This window comes from Pongo abelii, chromosome 17 (assembly GCF_028885655.2).
Source record: "Pongo abelii isolate AG06213 chromosome 17, NHGRI_mPonAbe1-v2.0_pri, whole genome shotgun sequence".
Classification (NCBI taxonomy): Eukaryota; Metazoa; Chordata; class Mammalia; order Primates; family Hominidae; genus Pongo; species Pongo abelii.
In genome coordinates, this window is record NC_072002.2 from 51,158,210 (window position 1) to 51,176,033 (window position 17,824).

The window sequence follows — 17,824 nt, forward strand, 5'->3', positions numbered from 1 at the left end:
TGTTTTCATGTAAATATATTTTCATTTATCTTGGAGAAATGAAATCCAGAAAGGGAATCCAGAAATGGAATTGCTGGGCCATACGGTAACTCCAATCTTTTAAGGAAGTGCCAGACTAGTTTTCAAAGCTGCTGTACCATTTTACATTTTACATCCCCACCAGCAGTGTATGATACCTTCATATCCTCACCAACAATTGCTGTATCTGTCTTTTTGACTATAGCCATCCTAGTGGGTGTGAAGTGAAATCTCACTATGGTTTTAATTTGTATTTCCCTAATGGCTAATGGTGATAATCATCTTTATGTGTGCTCACTGGCCATTTGTGTATCTTTGGAGAAATGTCTACCCTGATCCTTTAAAACTGAATTACTTGTCTTTTATTGAGTTGTAAGAGTTCTTTGCAGATCTGTAAGTTCCTTTTCATATATATGATTTACAAATATCCTCTCCTATTTTTTGAATTGTTTTGTCACTTTCTTGACTGTATCCTTAAAAGCACAAATATTTTAAATTTTGATTAAGCCCAATTTATCTATTTTTCTTTTGTCGCTTATGCTTTTGTGATATGTAAGAATCCAGTGCCTAATTCAAGGTCACTTAAAAAAGGAACCTAAAGCCTGTTTTCTTCCAAGAGTCTTATGGTTTTGGCTCTTACATTTAGGTCTAAGATACTTTTGGAGTTAATTTTTGTATATAATTTGAGGTGGAGGTCCAATTTCATTATTTTACATGTGGAAATCCAGAACCATTTGTTGAAAAACTATTTTTTCCCATTGAGAAGTCTTAACATACTTGTCAAAAATCAATGAATCAGGCCGGGCGCGGTGGCTCACACCTGTAATCCCAGCACTTTGGGAGGCCGAGGCGGGCAGATCATGAGGTCAGGAGATCGAGACCATCCTGGCTAACATGGTGAAACCCCGTCTCTACTAAAAATACAAAAAATTAGCTGGGCGTGGTGGTGGGCGCCTGGAGTCCCAGCTGCTCGGGAGGATGAGGCAGGAGAATGGCTAGAACCCGGGAGGCGGAGCTTGCAGCGAGTGGAGATTGTGCCACTGCACTCCAGCCTGGGCGACAGAGCGAGACTCTGTCTCAAAAAAAAAAAAACAAAAAAGTCAATGAATCATAAATATGATGTTTATTTTTGGACTCTCAATCTTATTTCATTGATGTAGATTTCTATTTTTATGCCACTACCACTCTGAAGACAACTGTGGCTTTAAATTTTTAAAATTGTATTAAAACACACATAACATAAAACCATCATTTTAGTCAATTTTAAGTGTACAGTTAAGTGGCATAAAGTACATTCACACTGTTGTACAACCATCACCAGAACTTTTCCATCATCTCAAATATAGTATAGGGAAATGTGAGTAAGAGGAACTTTTTTCCCGTTTCGGAAAGAAAAGTTTATCTTGGCTACTCTGGGTCTCTTGCATTTCTATATTTTAGGATTAAATCAGCTTCTTGATTTCTACAAAAGAGACAGTTGAGATTTTGATGGGAACTATAGATCTGAGATTTGTAGATCAATTTGGGGAGTAACAGATTTTAACAATATTAACTCTTCCAATCCATAAACATGGTATGTCTTCTCATTTATTTTGGTCTTCTTTAATTTCTTTCCATATTCTTATGTAATTTTCAGTACGTAAGTCATGGACATTTTGTGCTAATTTATTCCTATTTTATTCTTTTATTTTTTTGAGATAGGGTCTCACTCTTGTCGTCTGGGCTGGAGTGCTGTGGTGTGATCATAGGTCACTGTAGCCTCAAACTCCTGGGCTCAAGCAGTCCTCCTATCTCAGCCTCCTGAGTAGCGAGGACTAAGGCATGCACCACCACACATGGCTAATTTTAAAATATTTCATAAAGACTATGTTGCCCAGGCTGGTCTGCAACTCCTGGTCTCAAGCAATCCTCTCACCTTGGCCTCCCAGTGTTGGGATTACAGGTGCGAGCCACTGTGCCAGCTACATTTTATTCTTTTCGATACTATTGTAAATTGAACTGTTCTCTTAGTTTTATTTTTGGATTGTTCATTGCTGGTGTATAGGCTTTTGTGTGTGTGTGTGTGTGTGTGTATTCCTTAGGATTTTTTATATACAAGATCATGTCACCTGCAAACAGATAGTTTAACTTCTTCCTTTTCAATTGGATGTCTTTATTTCATTTTCTTGCCTAATTGCCCTAGCTAGAAACTCCAGTACAATGTTGAAGAGAAGTGATAAAAGTGGAATTCTTGCCATGCAGAAAAGAGTGAACATAGCAGGCCCGAGACAATAATCCTCAGAAAGGTCTGCCAATCGGGCTGCCAAAATCCTTTTGTTGTAATGAATCATAGCCATGAGTAGGACTATCTCCTGAGTCCTGTAATCCTTGCGTCAAAGCATTGAATCTGGTGTGATCTTGGGCAACCCTAGTACAATTTTTGTTCCTGATTTTAAGGGGAAAGCTGCCAGTCTTTCACCATTACATATGATGTTAGATGTGGGTTTTTCATAGATGTCCTTTATCAGGTTGAGGAAATTCTATCTCTATCCTATCCTATTTCTAGTTTGTTGAGTTTTTTTTTTAATCAAGAAAGGATGTTAGATTTTGTCAAATGCTTTTTTTTATTAAGATGATTATGCAGTTTTTGTCTTATTCTATTAGTAAGTTGTATTGTATTAATTGATTTTTTTTAAGTTTCTTTTTTTTTTAGTGACAGGGTCTTGCTATGTTGTCCAGCTGGGCTTGAACTGGGCTCCAATGACCCTCCCACCGCAGCCTCCTCAGTAGCTGGAACTAAAGACATGGGCCACCATGCCCAGCTATTAATTGATTTTCATATGTTAAAACCACTCATTCCTAAATCACACTTGGTCTTGGACTTCTATTAAAAGAGACACAAATTTAAAAAATCAACCAAACAAATACATAATTTCAAGTAGTGAAAGTGCTATAAGGATAAAAGAAAAAGCAGGGTAAGGAAAGAGAGAGCAAGAAAGACGGCGGTTATTCGAACTATATTCAGGGAAGGTTTCTCTGAAGTAATGACATTTGATCAAAGATCTGAATGACCTGAAAAAGCGAGACATTCAGAGAAAGATAATTCCAGGTGCAAGGACTAGCAAATTGCAAAAGCCCTGAAGCAGGAATCCGCTTAGTGTGTTTAAGGTACAGCTAGAAGGCCATGTGGGCAAAAGAGTGGAAACAAAGTCAGAAAGAGATGAGATCAGATCATACAGGGACTTGTGGGTCATGGTACAGACATTTGGATTTTATTATAATTGGGAAGGCACTGAAGCATGTTTTCAGCCTTCTTAAAAGACCTTTCTCCTCCTTAGTTTTCTGGCTAACTCCCATATGTCTTTCAAAATCTAGCATCATCTCCTCTGTGACATGTTCTTTAACTTCCCTGATAAGATCAGTCCCCTCCTCTGTGATATCTCTGAGTAACAGTAGATTACTGACCTCTTTTCACACTCCTAGGGACCTCATTTGTTTATTTTTTCACAGAACTGTGTCTTTTTCATATTTTTAACCTCACGTCTAACATAGTGGTGAGTACTAAAGAAACGCTTGATAGGCCAGGCGCGGGGGCTCACGCCTGTAATTCCAGCACTTTAGGAGGTCGAGGCCGGTGGATCACCTGAGGTCAGGAGTTCGATATCAGCCTGGCCAACAGGTGGAACCCTGTCTCTACTAAAAATACAAAAAAAAAATAGCTGGGCGAGGCAGGAGAATTGCTTGAACCCAGGAGGCGCAGGTTGCAGTGAGCCGAGATCGCGCCACTGCACTCCAGCCTGGGCAACAAGAGCAAAACTCTGTCTCAAAAAACAAACAAATAAGCAAACAAAGAAATGTTCGATAAAAGAAAAACTCTGAGTCATTCGGTGGTGCAAGGTTGGATTCCTTTCAGACCCGAAGTAGTTGTCGCCCTGGGAGGTCGGGTGCATTACTTCCCCCAGAGAAAGGTCTTGGGTTTCGGGGATAATGCCCTGGCTAAGAATGCCTCCTGGGGGGAGATACAATCTCCCAACCGTCAGGTGCTTGCCGTGTTCCCTTTGCACGTCTTTGCCCGTCCTTCCTGGGTGGGACCTTGGGTGGCGGTGAGTGGGGGAACCTTCAGGCTTCCCAGCTGTCTCCGAACACTCCTGGCAAACACTTTCAAGGCCTAATCACAAACCCAGGTCCCCCACTTTCCTCCGTAACAACGGAAGTCCCAGTAGCGATGTCCACTCCTGTTCTGGGGCCAGCGTCGCGCCGCCCACCCCGCACCTCATCCCTCCGCTCCTCCTTCCTTCTCCTCCACACCCTCTCGGCACCGTGCCCCCATTCCTCACCTAGGATGCGCGTGATGCCCAGGGTCAGCTTCTCCAGGTGCGGCTTGCTGCAGCCCAGCCCCGGGGGCGATGCCTCCTCCTCCATGGCTCGCGAACCCGATCCGCGCGGGGCGGGAGCGGGTGGAGGGCCGGACCCCGCCTCAGCGCCGAGGCCAAGTTCATGGCATGCCGGGAACGGTAGTTCTCGGCGCCTGAGAGCGCGGCGCAGTGATGATGGGGACCCGGGGTTGGTCTGACAGCAGCAGCTCCGTGGGGCGCCAGTTCCCGCGGCCCCGCCCGGTGCCCCACACCGCACCTCCGGGACGTAGCTTCCCTTTCGCCCCGACCCTCTCGCCCCGCAGGGGCCGGCCGCGCAGGCGGGGGCGGGCCTCTGCGTGGTGCGACCAATGGAGACCGAGCCTGCAAGCCGAGGCGTGGCGGCCCCGGCGCGACGCCCCGAGTGGCGGTTGTTTCAAGATGGCGGACCTGGCGGGCCCCTCCCGCCGCAATGCCGCGGCGTTCTGGAGCCGGGACTGTATCCTTTGCCCGCCTGACAGGGGGCGCCGGCGCCCTCCACGGGACGGCGAGGGGTGAGCCGTCGCGTGGCAGTCTGAGAGGGGAGGAGAAGCTCCGAACTAACCCCGGGGATGGGGACGTGCTGCTCGGCCTCAGTCTAGGTGCTGGGCTTTCCCCTTGCTTGGGTGTTAGGTGGCCGAGAGACTGGTACTGTCTCCAGGTGTGGGGACACGGCGCAGATGCTTCCCAGTCCTCACTAGCGGTGAGCTCGAGAAGGATAGCCTTGAGTCCAGGCTCAGTCTAGGGCTGGGAGGGCCCTCCGAGGTCCCTCTGCCCACCCTGTCAGAGTGCCCCCAGGTTGACTTCAGTGTGCGGAGCGAGCTCGAAGTTGAGGGAGGAGTGGGTGTTGGCTGGACAGGGAGCCTTTTTGTTTTGATTTAGGATTGTCCTTAGTCTGCATTGCTAGGAGCAAGTCAGGACCTTTCGGACTTAAAAGGCCCTCCAGTGATGATGTATTTTAATACTGGGGTTTTAGGAGAGGTGTAGAGCTTGGTTACTGGGATGTGGCCTGGTGGTGCCGGTTACTGCGTAAGATGGGAATCATTGTGCCTAGAAGTATTGTTGACTTAGGTGTAGAGTGTGGGTCACTGGCAGTCACTGAAGTTCTTGAATCGTTGTGAGGTGGAGAAGCAGTGGAACTTTTTAGTCCAGTGGCAGTATTACCAGTTCAGCAGCAGTGATGAGATGTTTGTGTGACAGGAGTGTTTCTTTCCTTGGAGTAGGTAGACTCTTCTCGCTTGAGCTTTGGTCCTGATAATTTACTTCACGTTCCCTGGAGGGGTTACTTGAAAGAGGGACGGCAATCAGTGTTACTGAGTGCTTGCAGAGGCAGCTCTTTTTGTGTTTGCTAGGATTGGTGATGGCATTATTTGAGGCGTTGCTGTTACCTTTGGCAGAATCACTGGGCATTCTTAGCTCCCAGTGAAACTTACAAAACTGTGTTATCAACTCCTCTGTTGAGTTACTAGGATTAGTGTCATGTGTAGAGAGAGGGATATGTTTGTGTTCTGTGCTGCTCGTGTTTAGTGTTTGCACTTACTAGACATAATTACCATTTGTCTCTGATAGGTTGGTGAAAAGCAAATGAAATCATGTACATACACTGTGGATGAAAGCATACTAGCGCAGTGTGCAAATTAATTACTTTTTCCTTTACCTATCAGAAGAGAATATGTGCACTGTGGACAACTGGGCTGAATTAGGAAGTTAGGAAATTGGGATAAGTCTTTTCTCAAGAAACACTGCTTCTGCATTGCCAGGATTTTGTGATGGAGAAGATACTTGAAGGTTATTAGCTTATAGCATCCTATGGTGCTGTTCAAATATAGAATCTATGGTTTGGGGGGGACAAGCTATTGCAATGGGACTGAGTAAGTTTATTAATAGATATATGGACTGAACCTAAGCTCTTGGTCTTCGCACCCAGTACTTTCACTTACTCATGTAGTTATATCACTCCCTATTTTATGTAGAAGTCATATATACTCCCTTATCTCTTGTATTCTGACTCCCAAAATTTAATGTAAAATATTCGTCTTCTCATAGATAGTGAGGAATTGAAATTGTACAGGGGAAGAATGGTGGCGATTATATCCTATAAGATCTAATTCAGATGTATGAAAGGAATTGCAAGGTTGCTAGTGTCACCTTTGCCCCCAGCCTATTCCACGTAATGACCAGTTAACATCGAGCCTCAGATATTTTCATTTTAAATCTCTATAGAGAATGTCACTGTAAGCAATGTCAAATGTAAATTTGTTACTGAATATTTGCTGAAAAGCATAATGATAGTTATTAATCATTTGATTTAGTTACATATCTTTGCATCTTGATTCGTTTGTCATATTGATTATTTCCCAGACCACCCTAGAGCCTTTATAGTAGAATTTTCAATAGAAAAAGACCAAAAAGTAAGTACCTATAATCTGGTATTCTTTTCACACTATTGAAAAAAGATTTTCAATACTTCACCTAAACATTTAGAGAAATGTGATGGAGAGATTTCTTAGTCCTTGATGTTTCCATCATGAGAGGACAGGTCATCTGTGACTGAATGGCACCTTTTTTTTTTATTGTTGTTGTTGTGAGTTATGCATCTCCTGCACAGTATGATTCAGGAGTGCTGTTTTGCACAAGGAATGTTTTAGTACCTCATCTGTAAACAATGAGTGTGTAGTGTTGTCATGTTATGGGTTAAATATTCCAGCAAAATATGCTCCTTCAGTTTAAGTTGCCTTTGTCCTTCATTACAGTTCCTAGTAATGTCAGAATGAGTTAGTGTTTCAGCAGTACCTAAATTTGACTGCTTAAATGCACTCAAGTGTATTACCGTTAGCAGTATCACGGACTTGATATTAAAAAATATGAACTGCAAGTGACCTGGTCAAAACATTGCAATATAATCTCTGCTGTTGAGTTTTCAAATGGAAACAAAGACTTTATGTTGTGGTAAAAATAATATATTAGCCCAGAAAGTCTCTGTGGTTGATAATAATTACATATACATGTATTGCTGGCAAAACTCAGCAGATTAGAGTAGAATGGGCAGTACTGAGCTTATTTCCTTCAAATCCTGGAGGTCTGGGATAGAGGTGCATCTTCCTCTCTACCACTTCTGCCTGGGTTTCTAATTACAGTTAGCCCTCTGTATCTGCTGATTCATTCAAATGTGGATGGAAAATATTTGAGGAAAAAAAAAGAAGTAGCACACAAAAAAATACAAATTAAACTTTACAATTTAACTACTATTTATATAGCATGTACATTGTTTTAGGTATTATAAATAATCTAGAATTGACCTGCTAGTAGGCCCACTATACATTTGGTATATAATGTGTCTGTTTGACTTCCCCATAAAATATACATTTGTTGGGAAATTCTAGATTTGAAGGAGGTAAATATTTGGGTTCTTAATATAATGAGATGAAAATACATTACAAATTATTAGAAAGGATAGAGGCAATTTCAAATATTGTTATTAAAAATATTGAAGTAGTTTATTTAGAATTTTATATATTTGAAAAGAAATTTGGCATGGATGTAGCTGAAAGTAAAAGGTTTTGTTGGCCAGTTGCGGTGGCTCACACCTGTAATCCCAGCACTTTGGGAGGCCAAAGCAGGTGGATCACAAGGTCAGGAGTTGAAGACCAGTCTGGCCAACATGATGAAACGCCTGTCTCTACTAAAACTACAAAAAAATTAGCCGGGTGTGGCGGCAGGCACCTGTAATCCCAGCTACTCGGGAGGCTGAGGCAGAGAATTGCTTGAACCTGGGAGGTGGAGGTTGCAGTGAGCTGAGATCACACCGCTGCACTCCAGCCTGGGTGACAGAGCGAGACTCCATCTCAAAAAAAAAAAAAAAAAAGTTCTGTTTGCATATTTTGAATCACAGAAATATAACATATAAGGTTGTTGGACAACGCCTCGTAAAATTAAATCAATACCAATTTTATTCTTTCATAGATGGAGCCAGACATTCTTTTATGTTTGAGGGTACAACACTGAACAAAATAAAACAAAAATCATCACCCTCTTGGTGCTTACATTTTAGTGAGATGAGATCAGGTCATGAATAAGGAAAATATATGTTCAATGATTTTTTTTTTTTTTTGAGTCAGAGTCTCGCTCTGTTGCCCAGGCTGGAGTGCAGTGGCGCCATCTCAGCTCACTGCAAGCTCTGCCTTCCGGGTTCACACCATTCTCCTGCCTCAACCTCTGGAGTAGCTGGGACTACAGGCACCCGCCACCATGCCCGGCTAATTTTTTTTTTTTACATTTTTAGTAGAGATGGGGTTTCACCGTGTTAGCCAGGATGGTCTCGATTTCCTGACCTCATGATCCGCCCACCTCGGCCTCCCAAAGTGCTGGGATTACAGACGTGAGCCACTGCGTCTGGCCTATGTTCAATGATATTGGTGCTGTGGAGAAAAAATAAAGCAGGAAAGAGGCAGGTAGTAGGGGGAGGTAGGTAGGTTGCGGGAAGAGAGAGTTTTGCAATTTCAAGTACCTGTATGGTTAGGAAGTGAAGGCTTCAATCAGAAGGTGACATGACATGACATATGACGTAAGTCCTAAAGTGAGCCATGAAGATATTTAAGGAAAGAGCTTCCTGGGTAGAAGAAATCATACATGCAGAAGCTGTAAGGTAGGAGCTTGCATAGCTCGTTAACAATTATAAGAAAGCCAGGAATGAGTGAGAGGAATAGTAGGGAGTGAGATCAGAGATGTAACAAGTTATAGGGATCAGATCTTGAGCATTGTAGGCTGTTGTTAATACTTTGGCTTTTAATCTAAATTAGAAATGGCATAACTATTAAAAGGATCATTCTAACCACTGTGTGAAAAAATAGGCTGTTAAGGGAACATGCACAGAAGTGACAGAGAGCAGTTAGGAGCTTATTGCAATAATCCTGGGAGAGGAAAAGTTGAGTTGGATCAAGGTGACAGTTGAAAACAGTGTGTTATAATCATAGCCTTTCTAAATTTCTCCTTTTGAAATTCAAAGTAGTTCTTTTTGTCTTAAATTTCTTCTACTTTTTAAATAGTAGGGCTTCTTGGGATATTTTATGAATGCACTGTAGAAGAATAAATAATGTCTTTGTGTTTGCGTGATTGACTTGCCCTCAGTGTTTGTTCTTCAAAGCTAAAGCCTATCTTGAAATTATTTACTCTTCAGAATTGTCAGTTCCTCAATAATGACCAAACTGGAGCACTTAACTTTTTGTTTACAAAAGGAAAGGAAAAGGAAAGGAACCTAATAGTAGAGTATATATTGCAGGGTAACCCACTTGAGAGTGGATAAAAGTTTCATGGAACAAGACCTTCCAAGATTTTTATAAGAGGTGTAGTTCTGAATATATAAAGGTGAACTTTTAGAGAATATTAATTTTGCTACATTTAATTCAATTACTTTGCTTTCTAACTTTGTTTTTAATTCAATTACTTTGCTTTCTAACTTTGTTTTTAAAAGTTAGTTATAAATTCCCAGGTCAAAAGAAATTATGAATTATAAGAGGTATACAGAACAGAAGCAGCATTTGGATGCTGGATAATATTATTGTATTTTCCTTCATGTTCTCCTGCATAGTTTCTGATGAAGAACAATCAGTAGTGTACATTCCAGGTATGATTTTCTATGTTAAAATTTGGGAAGCTTACTTTGGTCCTTAAATGTTAGAAGAAAATAAAACTATTAGAACAATGTTGCAGGTATAAATAACTGGATGCAGAGCAGTACATCAAAACCTAAAATTTGTTTTTTGAATATTTGTCATAACCCTATTAATGTTTGAAATACTGGCTTATCTTTGGGATTGGCTGGCCCAATCAGCTTTTAATGAACTTGTAGAACACTTCATGTGGTAAGGGGCAAAAGATTCTTTTCTTATTTTTTCTTTTACAAATGATAGCCAAATTTAATATTTCAAATAAAAGTGTGACTACTGCTTGATACAGGGTATATGTAAGAGACACGTCAAGTTTAATGGTTGTAACTAGATGGTAGTAAAGCAACTATTGAAGGCACCCTCATTATATAGGGTGAAAAATATCATTGATTTCCCCTAAGTTAACATATATTTGGCATATTGTAATTTATTGGGTTTAATGTGACTTATGAATATTTACAGTACCCTTTACAAATATTTCAGTTAAGCTGGATGTGGTTGCTTGATCCTGTAGTTCCAGCTACTCCAGAGGCTGAGGTGGGAGGATTGCTTGAGCCCAGGAGTTCGAGTCCAGCCTGGATAGACATAGGAAGACCCTGTCTCTTTAAAAAAATAAAAATAAAAACAAATTTCAATTCAATCTTTAGTGTATTTCTTTAAAACATATTCTTTTTATGATTCATATATTAAGAGCTTTGAAATTAAATTTATAAAGTAAGAGAGTTTCCTCCATGAGGTCCCTTAAACTAGAGGATTCCAAGGAAGGAGTTGATGGGGGAGGGTTTAAGATAATAAGATATAATTTTGAAATCTTGTTTAATGGAAATCCTTAGGAATATCTGCTGAAGGAAATGTCAGATCAAGACACAAGCTGATGAGTCCAAAAGCTGATGTTAAACTTAAGACTTCCAGGGTGACTGATGTGTCAGTCTCCATGGAGTCCTTAAAAGGCACAGGAGATTCAGTAGATGAACAGGTTAGTATTTTTTTAGTCTTTTTTTTCCTTGCTCTCCAGTCTTTATGAGTGCTGACCAAAAAGGGTAGAAGAACCTTTGAAAATATACTAGGTGATCAACAAACATTCTTGAAAGATACAGAGGATTCCAGGATCCTTTGATGATGCCAGGTTTGAGCCTAAATTATCTAGATTACTCAAGGGTTTTGCTCCAAAACATCTGACTTGCTTTAAGCGTTAGCCATGATAATGTATTATCTTGATATGTCTCAAAAGAACTACATTCTGATCTGTGTGGCATTAGTAAATCAAACTGATGAGAATTGCTTTTTAATTAGGTATCCTTTTTGATTTTTATTCTTGTGAATTTATTTGATAGATGATCCCTTTTACATAAGAAAGATACATTATTAAAGAAAATTAGCCCTTATTATTATTTCCCTCACTTTGAAAATAATATCATAAAGATTATTACTTTTGAAACTTTATCATATCTTTATCTTTCTTACTATTACTGTGCCACGTCATTGATTTGTCCCTCATAAAGATGAGGGACAAATCAATGACGTGGCACAGTAATAGTATTGGTGCATTCCTTTGGCACATGTCCTATCTGACTGGCTTATTTTACTTTAATTTTTGTTATATTTTCCCTCTGCAACCAGAGTTGTTCAATACCACTTCACACTCACTAGGATGTCTACACAAAACTTGTATATGAATGTTCTGGAATCTATAACCTGTGGACCAAATCCTTCTGCCTGTTTTATAAATAAAGGTTTTTTGGAATATAGCCGTGCTCATTGTTTTTCATAATTGTTTATGGTTGCTTTTGTGTTACAATAGCAGAGTTGCTACAGAGACTGCATGCCCACAAGCTAAAAACATTTACTTTCAGACCTTTTATAGAAAACTTTTTTCAGTCTGTGAATTATGTTCTCAAAGATATTTCCAGTGCCTCATTTATTACTACAGGATTTTATGAATGAATCACAAGGCCTACTTTATGTTACTTGTACCAGTGTACTCACTTCACACTGGGGTGTGAATAGTTGAATTTGCAGGTTCTTATCAAAAAAAGTTAAAAATGTTTTTTCACATAATGGTTGATTTGTTTTACATTGAACAATAGCCTTCTTTTAGATTAAGTTCATATTTTTGTCCTATTGGCTATAACTTTTGATTGGATTATTTCAGTGGCTTCTTTAGAGATTATAGTATACATCTTTCATTTATCATAGCCTATTATCAAGTGATATTTTCCCACATTACCTATAGTTTAAGGACCTTTCAACACTGTACTTTATTTCTCACCTCCTGACTTTTTTGATATTGTCATACATTTTACGTATATGCACAGACCGCAAAATACATATTACTTTTGCTTTAGTCAACTCTCTTTTTTTCAAATTGAGATATAATTTGCATATAAAATTCACCTTTTTAAAGTGTACAGTTTATTATTTTGATTTTGTATGTGTTTATATTCACAGAGTTGTGGATCCATCACCACAATCTAGTTTCAAAACATTTTTATCACTCTAGAAAGAAACCCCTTACCAATTAGGCACTTCTCATTCCCCAGTCATCTCAGCCCCTAGCAAACACTAATCTACTTTCAGTCTCTGGCTTGTTATTGATGTTGCATATAAAAGGAAATCACATAATATGTGGCCTTTTGTGACTGGCTTCTTTGATTTAGCATAATGATTTCAAGGTTCATCTATGCTGTATCATTACTTCATTCCTTTTTATGTCTGAATATACATTTTGTTTATCCATTTATCAGTCAATGGACATGTTCAACTTTTTAGCTATTATGAATAATTCTTCCGTGATCATTCGTATACAAGTTTTTGTGTAGACGTATATTTTCAGTTCTCTTGTGTATATACCTAAAAGTGAATTGCTGTGTCATGTAGTTTTATGTTTAACCTTTTGATAAAATTCCAAACTATTTTTTAAAGTGGTTACACCATGTTACATTCGACTAGCAATGTATGAGGATTCAGATTTCTCCACATTCTTGCCAACATTTATGTGCATCTTTTTTGAGGATGGCCATCCTAGTGGGTGTGAAGTGGTAATTCAATGTGATTTTGATTTGCATTTCCTTAATGACTAAATGATGATGAGCATGTTTTTATGTGCTTCTTGGCTATTTGTATATCTTCTTCAGACAAATATCTAGTCATATCCTTTTTTAACTGAGTTGTTTGTCTATGTACTGTTATGAGTTTTTTCTAAATTCCATTTACAAGTCCCTTATCAGATACATTATTTGCTAATATTTTTTCTCATTCTATGCGTTGCCTTTTCACTTTTTTATTGGTGTTCTTTGAAGCACAGAAGTTTAAATTTTGATGAAGTTCAATTTATCTAGTGTTTTCTTCTGTCTCCTTTGCTTTGGTGTCATATCTGAGAAATTGTTGCCTAATCCAAGGTCACAAATATTTCTGCCTATATTTTTTTCTAAGAGTTTTAAAGGTTTAACTCCTACATTCAGTTCTCATTCCATTTTGAGTTAATTTTTGTATATGGTGTGAGGTGGTAGTTTAACTTTATTCCTTTGCATGTAGATATCCAGTTGTCCCAGCATAATTTGTTAAAAAAACTGTCCTTTCCCCTTTTTATTTCTTGGCACCCTTGTAAAATATCTGTTGACCATAAGTGTAAGGGTTTATTTCTGGACTCTCTGTTTTCTGTTCCATTGATTTATATTTTTATTTTTGGAATTAGGAAGTATAAGTCCTCCAACTTCTTCTTTTTCAAGATTGTTTTGGCTATTTTGGGTCCCTGTGTTTCCATAGGCATTATAGAATCAGCAAGTGTTTTATACTTTTTGATGTTATTAGAAACACAGTTGTTTCTGAATTTCACTGTTGGATTGTTTATTGCCAGTATATAGAAATTCAGTTGATTTGTGAATTGATCTTGTATCCTGCAACTTTATCAAACTATTTCTAATCTAATAGTTCTTTTGTGAATTCCTTACCATTTTCTCTATATAAGATGAAGTTGTCTGTGAATAGAGATAGTTCACATATTCTTATTGGATGCCGTCATACCATTTTGGATGTGTTTTATTTTAATTGCCTTTTAAAGAAATTTTACAAATGCAACAGAAGTCTTTTAAATCTACTCATGTAGTTACCATTTCTGGTGTTTTCATTCTTTTGCGTGTGTCCAGATTTCCTAAAAGACTTCCTTTAACACTAGTTCAGGTATGCTAGGAAAAGAATTTTTTCAGCTCATGTATGCCTGAAAAGTCTTTATTTCTCTTTCCTTTTCAAAAGATATTTTTACTGGTTATAGAATTCTGAGCTGATATTTTTATCCATTCAGTGCTTTAAAGATATTGCTGCACTGTTGCCTAGCTTGTATTGTTTTTAAGAAGTTGGCTGTCATTTTTATTCCTCCTTATTTTTCTGTGTGTATGTGTTTAAATATGGCTGCTTTTAAGATTTTCTTCTTATCACTGGTTTTGAGCAATTTGGTTATAGTATACCCTGGAGTAATTTTTTTTTTTTTGAGATAGAGTGTTGCTGTGTCACCCAGGCTAGAATGCAGTGGTATGATCTTGGTTTACTGCAACCTCCGCTTCCCAGGTTCAAGTGATTCTCCTACCTCAGCCTCCTGAGTAGCTGGGATTACGGGTGCGCACCACCACACCCAGCTAATTTTTGTATTTTTAGTAGAGATGGGGTTTCACCATGTTGGTCAGGCTGGTCTCGAACTCCTGACCTCGTTATCTGCCTGCCTTGGCCTCCCAAAGTGCTGAGATTACAGGCATGAGCCACCATGCCCATCCTACCTTGGAGTAATTTTTAAGGTATCTCTTTTGTTTGAGGTTTGTTGAGCTTTTTGGGACTGTGGGTTTATAGTTTTCATCAAATTGGGAAATGTTTCAGCCATTGTTTCTCCAGATATTTTTGTTTCCCTCTCTTTCTAGTGACCTTAGTTACAGAAATACTAGGCCTCTTGAAGTTACCCTCTCAGCTCTCTGATCCTCTGTTCATATTTTTTTCATTAAAAAATTTTTTTGTTTATCCTTGGATAGTTTGTATTGCTGTTGCTATGTCTTCAAATTCATTAACATTCTGCAATGTCTAATCTGCCACTAATCTCATCCAGTATGTTTTTCATATGAAACAATGTAGTTTTATCTTTAGAAGTTCAGTTTCGGTCTCTTATTTTTATTTACATCTTCCATATGGCTACTTGACATGCTTTCTTCTAGGTTCTTGAACATATGGAACATAGTTATAATAACTGTTTCAATATTCTTGACTATGAATTCTATCATCCAAGTCATTTGTGGATAGGTTTCAACTGAGCAATTTTTCTCCTAATTATAGGCTGTATTTTTCTGCTTGGTTGTCTTTTATTGGATGTCACAAGACAGTATGCATTTTGCCTTTTTGGGTTCTGAGACAGTGATAAGTTATTTGGAAGCAATTTGATTCTTTCCAAGCTTCGTTTTGAGCTTTTAAAAGTGGTGCCAGAGCAGCTTTTAGTATAGGGGTAATTTTGCCCATTGTAGGCCATACCCTTTTGAATACTCTTCCTGATGCCCCTTAAATTACAAGGTTTTCCTCTCTGGCTGATGGGAACAGACTGTTCTCCTATGCTGTATTAGCTACAGAAGTTGTTTCCACTGTTCATTTTGGGCTCTTTCCCTGGGATGAGTAGTTTTCTCACATACATATGCTGGTCAGTGCTCAGTAGTTGACGCGAGGGGATTCTGCAGATCCCTGGAGCTCTCCTATGCAGCTCTATCCTTGCCATTACTTTGCCCTGCAAACACTAGAAACCTTGGCTTTCCTGTACTCCCAGCTGTATCTTTTCAACTCAGGGAGATTGCTGGGCTCTGTCTGGGTTTACTTACCTTAGCCCTGAAAACTCTCCACAGCAGTTAGCTGGGACAGTTGTAGGGCTCACCTTGTTTGTTTCTGCAATTCCAGTGATCATTCTGTGTTGCCTGCCATCCAATGAAAACTATTGTTTCCTGTTTTTTTGGTCAGGTTTTTGTTTTGTTTTGTTTTGTTTTCTGAAACTAGGGTAAATTTGGTCTGTGTTATTCCATCTGGGCTAGAAGAGGATGTCCTACATTGTGGGGGGTATATGTGTCTATGTATGCTTTTTCTTAAGACTAGCAATGGTGATGTGCTTTTTCTTTTCCTTTTTTCCATTGAAGAGCATGTCTTGTGATTTTTTTTTTTTTTTTTTTTTTTTTTTGACAGAGTCTCGCTCTGTAGCCCAGGTACAGTGGCGCGGTCTCGGCTCCCTGCAACCTCTGCCTCCTGGGTTCTGGTTTAAGCAATTCTCATGCCTCAGCCTCCCAACTAGCTGGGATTACAGGAACGCACCACCATGCCCAGCTGATTTTTGTATAAATAGAGACGAGGTTTCACTATGTTGACCAGGCTCTTCTTGAACTCCTGACCTTGTGCCTCCGAAAGTGCTGGGATTATAGGCGTGAGCCACTGTGCCCAGTCATCTTGTGATTTTTTTCTGCGTGTAGTCTTTGTTGATATTGATGTTGAGTATCCTTAATTCATTAAGGATTTCACAGTGGTAATTAGGTCAGTTCAAGTCTTATGGGAAGCAGACCGCAAAATGGAATTAGAAATGGAAGAGATTTAATGAAGGAAAAGCCTATAAAGCATAAAGAGTAGAATGAGCAGGAATCTTCAGATTTCACTACAGTCTGGCACCTATGACAGGAGAGGAAAAGAAGGAAGATTGACTGGGAAGAACCTCAGACTTCAGATTGCCATGCAATCTGAGATAAGTGTCCATTTTGCTAGTGAGGAACCCCAGAGCAAATACTGCCTTTTGAGGATGCCATTTGGATCAGAAATAGCTCAGTTCTAGTGTCTCTACTGTTCCCAGTCATTGGCATTGGCATGAACACTGCAGTGGATCCCAAAGGTTTGGCAACTGGACGCTGTTAGCTGATTATACTCTGCAGCAAGTTCCCTCTCTCTTTTGTGGCCATATTGCTTTATTTTTCACAGTTAAGCCTACTGTTCATCAGGAAGTAATATGCACATGTAGTGTAAAGTAAGGGTCACAGTTCATTGCAATTCAGAGAGAAGAGAATCCGCTTCCCAACAGAGGGTGTTGGGCCCATAGACTGCCAGTATTGGGTCAATAGACTGTCAGTATTGGCCCAACACCATCTATTGGGAAGAGGATTCTTTTCTCCTCTGAATTGCAGTTGTGCCATTGTTGTAACTCAAGTGACTGTAGATATGTGGCCTTTCCTCATCATGTTTTCTTCTTTGGTAATTCCTATCCTGAACTTTATGTTTATAATTCTTTTGTTTTTCTATATCAGGGGTTGGCCGACTTTTTCTATAAATTGGACAGGTAGTAAATACTTTAACTTTTGCAGGCCGTAACATCTGTCTCAACAACTCAACTCTGCCACAGTAGCATTAAAAGAGCCATAAGCAATATGCAAATGAATGAGCATGGCTGTGTTTTAATAAACCTTTGTTTACAAAAACAGGCAGTGGGCCAGATTCAGCTTGCAGCCATGGTTTACCAAGCCCTGTCCTACAGTGTAAATACATTTTTTTGAAATAATATTTAATTTCATACATATATTTGGAACTTTGTATAAATGAGCTCATATCCATTTTTTTTGTGTGATTTGCTTTTTATTTCATATTATGTTCATGAGATTTCTTGTTTTTTTTTTTTTTTTTTCCCCTCTATGGCTCTTCCAATGTTACGTGAGATTTCTTTATGTTGTATATAGTTATATTTCATTTCTTTTCACTGTCTCAGGGTTTAGTCAGTTATTT

General features: G+C 39.2%; 2 protein-coding genes and 1 long non-coding RNA gene across 16 annotated transcripts in view; 1 reads left to right on the top strand and 2 right to left on the bottom strand.

The window, feature by feature from the left end:
• TPGS2 (tubulin polyglutamylase complex subunit 2) overlaps positions 1-4,666 on the bottom strand; it is a 53,544-nt gene extending 48,878 nt beyond the window's left edge. For 6 of the 7 annotated variants that reach the window (XM_024235705.3, XM_054537487.2, XM_024235707.3 and 3 more), the window contains exon 1: positions 4,335-4,541. In XM_024235705.3, the coding sequence (XP_024091473.1) occupies positions 4,335-4,419 (85 nt within the window). In that variant the 5' untranslated portion in view covers positions 4,420-4,541. 7 annotated transcript variants of the gene reach the window in all.
• The window catches only part of KIAA1328 (KIAA1328 ortholog), a 387,444-nt gene continuing 374,139 nt past the window's right edge, over positions 4,520-17,824 (top strand). For 5 of the 8 annotated variants that reach the window (XM_054537561.2, XM_054537562.2, XM_024235731.3 and 2 more), the window contains exons 1-3: positions 4,545-4,848; positions 9,976-10,011; positions 10,888-11,030. In XM_054537561.2, coding sequence (XP_054393536.2) covers positions 4,545-4,848; positions 9,976-10,011; positions 10,888-11,030 — 483 coding nt within the window. 8 annotated transcript variants of the gene reach the window in all.
• Positions 10,469-17,824, bottom strand: part of LOC103892970 (uncharacterized) — an 88,878-nt gene continuing 81,522 nt past the window's right edge. The window contains exon 3 of the long non-coding RNA XR_008516098.1: positions 10,469-10,656. This is a non-coding gene — a long non-coding RNA (uncharacterized LOC103892970). The remainder of the gene's footprint in view (positions 10,657-17,824) is intronic.